General features: G+C 45.8%; 1 protein-coding gene across 1 annotated transcript in view; it reads right to left on the bottom strand.

Moving 5' to 3' along the window:
- Window positions 1–285: 285 nt before the first annotated feature.
- Window positions 286–10564, bottom strand: part of psma3 (proteasome 20S subunit alpha 3) — a 12837-nt gene continuing 2558 nt past the window's right edge. The window contains exons 6-11 of the mRNA XM_078277538.1: window positions 8170–8242; window positions 7338–7403; window positions 6867–6913; window positions 3108–3175; window positions 2296–2360; window positions 286–455 (exon numbers count right to left, since the gene is read on the bottom strand). Coding sequence (XP_078133664.1) covers window positions 411–455; window positions 2296–2360; window positions 3108–3175; window positions 6867–6913; window positions 7338–7403; window positions 8170–8242 — 364 coding nt within the window. The 3' untranslated portion in view covers window positions 286–410. The remainder of the gene's footprint in view (window positions 456–2295; window positions 2361–3107; window positions 3176–6866; window positions 6914–7337; window positions 7404–8169; window positions 8243–10564) is intronic.

Below are 10564 nucleotides of genomic sequence, written 5' to 3' on the forward strand. Positions count from 1 at the left end.
TGAGTGTGGAGGTTATTTCTACACAACAGATGCAGAGCGAGCTGCCTGTCAGGAACCATTCATACTGACAGGTTTATGGTCTGAATCCATGCTGTCAGTCACCTGTCAGCAGGATGAGCACTAGCTATTATTAACAATAATAATACAGGTTGCTTATGTGCACAAACATAAATAACTTCAGTTTAATCAAAGTACTTAAAGTAAAAGTATGTCATCAGTAAAATGTCTTCTCTGACAGTTAATCAGCTGATGGACAACACACACAAAAACACAAACAAACTCAACTTTCTTCAACTTTTTTTATTTTCAAAGCTGAAATTCATCAAACCAAAAACAACCAGCGTGAACATTCATCAACTATAAAACATAAAAAATAATCTGATGTGTGAGAGCCGTCAGCAGAGAGGAGTCTACATGTTGTCTTCATCGGAGTCATCCTCCTCTTCCAGAGAGTCCTGAAAGACACACACAGACCAGAGAGAGAGAGAGACAGAATGTGAGTGTGCAGAGATGTTCACAAGTCATATTTTTGAAGTCCAAGTCAAGTCTCCAGTCTCTGTCCATCTGATCTGTCCCTAACACTACCATCCAGACAGTCCAGTATCATAGCATGTCCTGTAGCTCCATCCATACAGTCCAGTATCATAACATGTCCTGTAGCTCCATCCATACAGTCCAGTATCATAGCATGTCCTGTAGCTCCATCCATACAGTCCAGTATCATAACATGTCCTGTAGCTCCATCCATACAGTCCAGTATCAACATCAGCTGTAGGAGAACTGTATGGAGACTACTGCAATACAATCTGAAGAAACACTAATTAAGAACTCTTGTTTCAACTTCATAAGTGTATTTTTCAACATTTTGGTATCTGCACCAAAGAACACATGTCTGTCTGTGTTACTAACTGGCTGTAGAGCCCAACCTCATCATGGATTACATTCTTCAGTGTCCAAAGTGTGAGGGAAACATCTGTATAGAACCTATGTGAACCTAAGTCTGTCACATCATATGGATCCAGCTATAAAGATACCATGTGCCCGTTTCCCTAGCCTAGAAATCTAGGACCCCCTAGAGGAAGCAGATGTAATCTGCAGCAGGGTCGTCTAGCAACTCTCCGTTGGCTTGAGAGCTGGAAAACCAAACTCTGGTCGGGCCAATCACATCGTGTATAGAGTGGGTGGGCGGGGCTTATGGCTGCTGCTGGTGAACAGCATCTCTGGAAGACTTGGAGTTCAGCTTTTCTTTGAGAAAAGAACAAAGAACGGCCCTGAAGTCATTCTTAAAACAGGAAGATGTGTTCAGAGTTTAGAGTGGAACCTATCAGCTAGCTCTGCTCTGATTGGTTGGAGAGCTATCCTATTGGTGCAGAGGGAATCTGAAAGACAACCTTTGATCCCGCCCCTCGGGTTGAGCCCAGCCAATGGGGAGCTCCCAGACCCAACATCTGGATGAGGGTCAGACCCAGGACCCAACATCTGGATGTGGGTCAGACCCAGGACCCAACATCTGGATGTGGGTCAGACCCAGGACCCAACATCTGGATGTGGGTCAGACCCAGGACCAACATCTGGATGAGGGTCAGACCCAGGACCAACATTTTGATGTGGGTCAGACCCAGACCACACCCAGACCAACATCTGGATGTGGGTCAGACCCAGACCAACATCTGGATGTGGGGCGGGCTGGTCAGGCTACCTGTTCCCAGCATTAGCACAGGTACAGGTAACACTTAGCGATGGTTAGCGTGTTACCTGTGGTGATATCTGCTAACTGTAACGTCTCTTCCACATTAGCGTGTGAGTGACTGACCTATCTGGAGCGTTTGGAGATGCCTGATGAAGTCTGACGTTGTTGATCCAGCATCATGTATCTTGGTGCCACCCTGCCTGTAGCTGTTCTCTGACTGCCTCTGTTTACCAGGTTATTGAGAGCTAAACTAATGACTACAGGAACAGCTCTGGGAGGACTTGGTGTCGCCATCGGCAGTGCATATGTTGATATGTGAGTGTGAGCATGTGTTACGCGAAGGGCCGGGGACATACAGCTCGTCATACGTTTCCCCAACGTATCTGCCCCAATAAAAGAAAATAGAAATACATGAATACATTTACATTTAAAAAGCTATAATGGTATGAAAACAGGTTGTTGACGAGTCTCGGAGCTCGAGTCTCAAGTCTTTTGGGTCGAGTCCGAGTCAAGTCTGAAGTCAGCTGTTTGTGCGACTCGAGTCCCCATCTCTGGTGTGTGTGTGTGTGTGTGTGTGTGTGTGTGTGTGTGTGTGTGTGTTTTACCTTGGCGTATTTCTCAGCTTCCTCCCTGACGTCTTTGGGTACCAGCTCGTGTCGTCCATTCGTCACTGAGGAGGAACCAGAGGGGGGGGGCTGTTTAAAGAAGGCTGCTGAGGCAACACACGTGGAATGGAACTGGAGAGTGTGCTTGTGTTTGGGGAACATGTAAGTGTGTGTCCGTGTGTGTGTCTCTGTGAATGTCTGTGTGTGTGTGTGTGTGTGTGTGTGTGTCTGTGTCTCTGTGAATGTGTGTGTGTCTCTGTGAATGTCTGTGTGTGTGTGTGTGTGTGTGTGTCTGTGTCTGTGTCTCTGTGAATGTGTGTGTGTCTCTGTGAATGTGTGTGTGTCTCTGAGAGAGAGTGTGTGTGTGTGTGTGTGTGTGTGTGTGTGTGTGTGTGTGTGTGTGTGTGTGTGTGTGTGTGTGTGTGTGTGTCTCTGTGTGTGTGTGTGTGTGTGTGTGTGTGTGCGTCTCTGTGTGTGTGTGTGTGTGTGTGTGTCTCTGTGTGTGTGTGTGTGTGTGTGTGTGTGTCTGTGTGTGTGTGTGTGTGTGTGTGTGTGTGTGTGTGTGTGTGTGTGTGTGTGTGTGTGTGTGTCTCTGTGTGTGTGTGTGTGTGTGTGTGTGTCTCTCTGTGTGTGTCTCTGTCTGTCTGTCTGTTTCTGTGAATGTCTGTGTGTGTGTATGTCTGTGTATGTCTGTGTGTGTGTGTGTGTGTGTGTGTGTGTGTGTGTGTGTGTGTGTGTGTGTGTGTGTGTGTGTGTGTGTGTGTGTGTGTGTGTGTGTGTAGAAAAGCAGAGCCCTGATTGGTGGTCCTCACCTTCTCCGACCCAGCTGAGCTCCAACTCAAAGGCTTTGTCCTTCACCTCGTCATGGACGATGTAGATTCTGAAATACAGCACAGAGACGACTATGAGCTGGAGGGTTAGAGCTGCTGCAACTCATCTCAGCCAACATTATACATATATACACATATACATAGGGCTGGGCCATATGGAGACTATCAGATATCACCATATTTTTGACTAAATACCTCGATATCGGTACAGCAACGATATTGTCGTGTGGACTATCGCTGCTTTAACAAAATATTCACACAATGAGATGTTGGATCAATAATCATCATAATGTGGATATAATGACTAAGTGATTAAAGGTAAATAATAGAACAGTTACAGCAGTCTGGTGAGGTCAGACAATGACATCACTTCACTGTAATACAGCCTTTACAACCAGGAGAACACACTTATACCATATTACCATGTTACCATATTACCATATTACCATGTTACCATATTACCATGTTACCATGTTACTATATTACCATGTTACCATGTTACCATGTTACTATATTACCATGTTACTATATTACCATGTTACCATGTTACCATATTACCATGTTACTATATTACCATGTTACCATGTTACTATATTACCATGTTACCATGTTACTATATTACCATGTTACCATGTTACTATATTACCATGTTACTATATTACCATGTTACTATATTACCATGTTACTATATTACCATTTTACCATATTACCATTTTACCATATTACCATATTACCATGTGACCATTTTACCATATTACCATATTACCATTTTACCATTTTACCATTTTACCATTTTACCATATTACCATGTGACCATTTTACCATGCTACCATATCCAAAATCTAAGACGATATCTAGTCTCATATCACGATAGATATAATATCATATATTGCCCAGCTCTACTTGTACTTCAGTAAAGTATGTTGACTCAGCACTCTGCTGTTTCCTTCCTGGAACAAGTTGGTTGAAAAGCAGATTATCATATGACTTACTAATATAACTAGTAGGCTGGGTATCGGTCCCTAAACAATACTTTTCTCCATCTCTTTGTATTTATGGTCCAGCTGCGACTACGTGAGGCGTCTCTGTAACGGAGAGTTCTTCCTGCGGGTCTCTACGACCTCTAACGTTTAGACAGCCAATCACAGACATGATTACATCATGTAGAAGCATCCTGCATGCTGATTGGCTCACTGACTCTGAGCTTTACTCCTTAGGGATTGAATGACGAGGCATTTTTATATACTTGATACTTTAGAGGCTTTAGAGAACTGAATCCAGGATCCTGCTTCTGATTGGGCTGAATATTGGGCTTGTTGACGGGGTTGGGTTTCTGCTGAACCCTACGCTGTCACTCCGCGCTACGCTGGTCGCCGTCATGACGGCGCCGTTGATTACAGGAAGGTGTTTACGGAGGTGGGGCGTTCAATGCAGTAGGAAAAAGTGTTGTTTGGCAGTACTTTCAGTCAAAAGAAGGCCATTCAGGTCCAGCTACATGTTCAATCTGCAATGCTGATTAGTCTGGTGGTGGCGAGGACCCTAAACAATACACAACATCACCGCTGTTACAACATCTGGTATGAAACATCTGGAAGAATACGAGCTGAGCATGAAGGAATCTACAGACAGCAGCCAGAATGCAGCAACTTCAGGTACGGCAAAGGAAGGACAGTCACTGTTTACTTCATTAATGTGTTGACTGTGTTCATGGACTGAGGACGGGACGAGGACTCAGCAGAACCTCAACCAGGGGATTCAGGACTCAGCAGAACCTCAACCAGGGGGTTCAGGACTCAGCAGAACCTCAACCAGGGGATTCAGGATTCAGCAGAACCTCAACCAGGGGGTTCAGGATTCAGCTGAACCCCAACCAGGGGGTTCAGGACTCAGCAGAACCTCAACCAGGGGGTTCAGGACTCAGCAGAACCTCAACCAGGGGGTTCAGGACTCAGCAGAACCTCAACCAGGGGGTTCAGGACTCAGCAGAACCTCAACCAGGGGGTTCAGGACTCAGCAGAACCTCAACCAGGGGGTTCAGGATTCAGCTGAACCCCAAAAACCTGGATTTGCTTCATCCCTAGTATTAATACACAGTTGTTGTAGTAAATGTCCTCTGTAGGAAGAGGAAGAGGCTTCAATGTCGCACAGACCGCTACAAAAACAATCGTTCCTGCCACATCCCATAAAACTGTACAATCCACAGTCTCAGTACAATACTGCACGGTCATGCTACTGGCACACTAGTTACTTCATATTTAACTATTACACACACACTGGATTTTGTTACATATACTATGTATGTTGTACATCGTTTCCATTCCTCCAAGTATATTTTTTTCAGTAGTTCTGGCCTTTAATCTTATTTTATTTATCATTTCTAGTATATTTCTTGTATTTTCTGTGTGTGTACGTCTTTGTAACTTTCTGCTGTAACAGTCATTTCCCAATTTGGGATTATTAAAGTCTATCCATCCATCTATCTACACATGTCAGGACCAAATAGACCCTGGGTTCAGGATCAGGTCCTTTTTTGGGGTAAAAAGTAGTGTAACGTGCTGCTACTGAACATTTGGTAATGAAACGTAGTTCCTTTTTCAATTCGGCACAACGTTACTTTTCCCAGGGACAGATGTGACAGCAACACTGCCTTCTCACAGCTCCACACCGGCCGCGACAGAGGCTGCAGCAGAGTGATCATGGCTAGTGGGAGGCAGCCAACGCTAACTTCTGAGGGACGGACGTATTCCCACCACTTCAAACTCACTCAAACTAAAGCGTGTGTTACAGTAGCTGCAGCGCACATATGTGACGTCATGAAATCACCGTAACCGTCTCTACCCGCGCTGGTGCTCGTCACACTAGCTGCAGTCTTCTCCTGAACAGAGGGGGCGCTAATGAGGAAAGGCTACAGACTTTACTATTTCTACGGACTAGAGGAAGGAGAAGAAGGTAAACAACGGCAGAACTGGCAGCAGCGTTGACCTCAATGCTTGGATCTGATTGGATGAGCTACTTGGTGGATCAAGCCTTTCATTCACCATAAAGAGCTCATCTTAACCCAGGAACTTTACCTGTGTGTGTGTGTGTGTGTGTGTGTGTGTGTGTGTGTGTGTGTGTGTGTGTGTGTGTATACACACATATTGTTTCAGTAGTTCTGGCATTTTATCTTTGCTATATTTAGTATATTTCTTGTATTTTCTGTATGTGTGTATCTTTTTCAAGTCGGCACAACGTTACTGTTCCCAGGGACAGATTGGACGCTGTCTTCTCAGCAGCACGCAATAGTCACCATCTCCACACGGTACACGTTTGATTTTGAGACATATGACCCATTTTGAGGTTATTATGTAGTTCCTAAGGAGCCTATTGACACTATTTATTATAATAATAAAATAATAAATTAAGAGCACGAAAGAAATACCTGTTACGTCCTCCATAGTAGAACTATGTAGGCCTGCACATTTAGGAACAGATACTGGGTTCTGCCCGAAGTCAAGCAACATAAAACAAACGTAAAAAGTTACTTTCCCCAGGGGGTAACTAAGTAAAGTAACAGACTACTTTTTTAAGAAGTAACGAGTAAACAGTTCTTTTAAAAAGGTACTAGTTCTGAGATTAAAGGAACATTTAGTCCACTTTAACCCTGTACAGCTCTAAGGGCGAACTGATTTCAGGGTATTTGACCCCCCCGGTCTCAGAGCTGACTCCAGTTATACTTCAGTTGGGATGTTGGTGACTTACATTTTTGCGACCTCCTTGACGATCTCCCTGCACGTCTTCTCCTTCATCTGACACACACACACACACACACACACACACACACACACACACACACACACACACACACACACACACACACACACACACACACACACACACACACACACACACACACACAGGCAGGCAGGCAGACACACACACACACACACACACACACAGGCAGGCAGACACACACACACACAGGCAGACACACACACACACAGGCAGGCAGACACACACACACACAGAGAGAGACAGCATCAACATCCAGACTAACTGATCCGTATCAGTGCTGCAGCTGATTAATATATTGATTATTTTCTCCAATAATCAATGACTCAAAGTGAAAACCACTTCTTCATTACGGTGATGTAATAAACCAGCAGGAACCAATCAGATAGCTGCTGACTCATTGTTGTGATGAATGAACTGATGATTGTTGTATAAACTCACCTGCAGTTTCTCAATCTCTGTCTTGGCGGCTTGTTTAGCTTTTCCGATGGAACAACCCCAGTAACCCTGGACACACAAACAGCTGTTACTGCTCCGCTTCTGGGACGCCTTCACTAGCACACTGAGGACATTTCAGCAGGCTTGGCTTCTCCAAGGGGGGGTCTGTGTGTGTGTGTGTGTGTGCGTGCGTGTCTGTCTGTCTCTGTATGTGTGTGTGTGTGTGTGTGTGTGCGTGCGTGTCTGTCTCTGTGTGTCTGTCTGTGTGTGCGTGCGTGCGTGTCTGTCTCTGTGTGTGCGTGTCTGTCTCTGTGTGCGTGCGTGTCTGTCTCTGTGTGCGTGCGTGTCTGTCTCTGTGTGCGTGCGTGTCTGTCTCTGTGTGCGTGCGTGTCTGTCTCTGTGTGTGTGCGTGTGCGTGTCTGTCTCTGTGCGTGTCTGTCTCTGTGTGTGTGCGTGTCTGTCTGTGTGCCTCTGTCTGTGTGCGTGTGTCTCTGTGTGTGTGCGTGTGTGCGCATGTGTGTGTGTGTGTGTCTGTGTGTGTGTGTGTGTGTGTCTGTGTGTGTGTGTGTGTGTGTGTGTGTGTGTCTGTCTCTGTGTGTGTGTGCGTGTGTCTGTCTCTGTGTGTGTGTGCGTCTGTCTCTGTGTGTGTGTGTGCGTCTGTCTGTCTGCGTGTGTGTGTGCGTGCCTGTCTGTCTGTCTCTGTGTGTGTGTGTGTGTGTGTCTCTGTGTGTGTGTGTGTGTGTGTCTCTCTGTGTGTGTGTGTGTGTGTGTGTGTGTGTGTGTGTGTGTGTGTGTGTGTGTGTGTGTGTGTGTGTGTGTGTGTGTGTAGACTCACGTGTGAGATGCCTGATGGGTCGACCATGTAGAGCTGAGGACCGTCATCTTTGTCGTATGAGCCCAGAATGAAACTGCAGAGAGACAAACATCATCACAGCTGCAGCTCTTTTCTTTTATTCTCTCCGTTATTGGCCCTCATTTATGAAACGTGCCGACGACCTAAAACAGGCGCAGGACGGGCGCTGGTTCCTACGCAAAGCTCGCCATTCATCAGTTTGAACGTGAGCGTAGGCTGGGATCAAATCTCACGTCTGGTCTGAACTCGTGTACGCAAGTTTTGGAGTCATGTGGACTTGCGGTGCAGCATATAATCAGAACCCTCCAGACCTCTCAGGTGGTCTGGGACAGGCCTGCTACACTATGAACCCCCCAGACCTCTCAGGTGGTCTGGGACAGGTCTGCTACACTATGACACCCCCCAGACCTCTCAGGTGGTCTGGGACAGGCCTGCTTGTTGTCCCCAGAGTCAGAACTAAACAGGGGAAGCAGTGTTCAGGTTTTATGCTCCACATATCTGGAACAAACTCCCAGAAAACTGCAGGTCTGCTGCAACTCTCAGTTCTTTAAAGTCTGGACACCTTTCCTTTTGATGTTGACTTTCTTTAAATAACTGTTCATTTCTTATACTGAAGCTGCATTGTTGACACTGTGACAATCTATATAAGCATATAAAGAGAGATTAAAAAGTAAGACCCGTGGGACCGGCCCGTTGTGGGAACAGCAAGGATTGTGGGGGATTACGTGTATAGAGCAACAGCTTATACATTGTCCCATACTAGCAGCCTACAATCTCAGCTTTGATCTGCTTTTAAAGGTTTAATTTCTTATACTGCACTGTAACTTTTATTCTCGTATTTTATCTGTTTTCATATTTTAATCTGTCTTTATGTAAAGCACTTTCAATTGCCCTGTTGCTGAAATGTGCTCCACAAATACAGCTGCCTTCCCTTCAACAGGAGAAGTCATCAGTTCATCACTTATCAGCAATGGCAGATCTCTTTTAGAGGACCTCTATGTGCCGGTACAACAGTGCACACGTACGCGCACTGGCCACGGTGGAGAGCTCCAACAGATTGATTAAGGGCAGATGGCTCTGGGGGGGGGGGGGGACCCTAAGTCTCAGTGTTTTAGCCTGTGGGGCTCTGCACAACATTGCAGAGGAAAACAGGGTGTTATAGATGTAGAGATGGAGCCAGATGACCTGATGCCCAGAGAGTCCAGCACAGCCCCAACTGGAGACAGGATATTATTCCTCACTTTTAGAAGGTATAGTGGTATGTTTGGTAATGTTACTCAATACGGGAAACATGACAACATTTTTATTTACTCTTCAGGTTTTTGTTTCTCTTTTAAAGTGTCGTTAATGGCCACAAGTGAACGATGAAAAGAGTAAAAAGAGACAGCATAAACTCAGCTACTGTGTGTTTATTTAAATATAGGTAGGTGTAGGCCTAAAAGATTGGAGTATAAGCCTGTATATTACTATGGGGACTATAGCATACATATGTCAAGGATGTACACTAAATAAACCTCAGCTGGAGTCTGATTTACTACAGCAACACTGTTGACTACATCAGTGATCTCTTCCCATTCAGCCTTCTTTCTCCAGCCTTTAACACCAGTTCTCAGGCTGCCAGATAGTGAACCTGAGACATCAGGGTTTCAGTCTCCACCTCTGAGAAGTGCTGTTACGTCTCGCCATGTCCTAAATTGTAGGGGCGAGGCCTCAATACCCAGAATATATTGGGGCGTGATATTTATATTAGGATGGTTTCCAGCCGCTGCATTTATCAATGGACGACCGTTCTTACGCTCTGATTGGTGCGATACCAACGCTTCATGAATCACACGTGAAGCCGTCAGATGATTTCTGCGCTGGTTTCTACATTAGGTTGATCAATGAGGGCCATTGTGTGTGTCTGTGTGTGTGTGTCTGTGTGCGTCTGTGTGTGTGTGTGTGTGTCTGTGTGTCTCTGTGTGTGTGCCTGTCTCTGTGTGTGCTCGTGTGTGTGTCTCTGTGTGTGCTGTGTGTGTCTGTGTGTGTGTGTCTGTGTGCTGTGTGTGTGTGTGTGTGTCTGTGTGTCTCTGTGTGTGTGCCTGTCTCTGTGTGTGCGTCTGTGTGTGCGTCTCTGTGTGTGTGTGCGTCTCTGTGTGTGTGTCTGTGTCTCTGTGTGTGCGTCTATGTGTGTGTGCGTCTCTGTGTGTGTGCGTCTGTGTGTGTCTCTGTGTGTGCGTCTGTGTGTCTGTGTGCCTGTCTCTGTGTGTGTGTGTGTGTGTGTGTGTGTGCGCGTGTGTCTCTGTGTGTGCGTCTCTGTGTGTGTGTGTGTGTCTCTGTGTGTGCGTCTATGTGTGTGTGCGTCTGTGTGTGTGTGTGTCTCTCTCATCACCCCTCC

Source organism: Sander vitreus, chromosome 20 (genome assembly GCF_031162955.1).
Source record: "Sander vitreus isolate 19-12246 chromosome 20, sanVit1, whole genome shotgun sequence".
Lineage (NCBI taxonomy): Eukaryota > Metazoa > Chordata > Actinopteri > Perciformes > Percidae > Sander > Sander vitreus.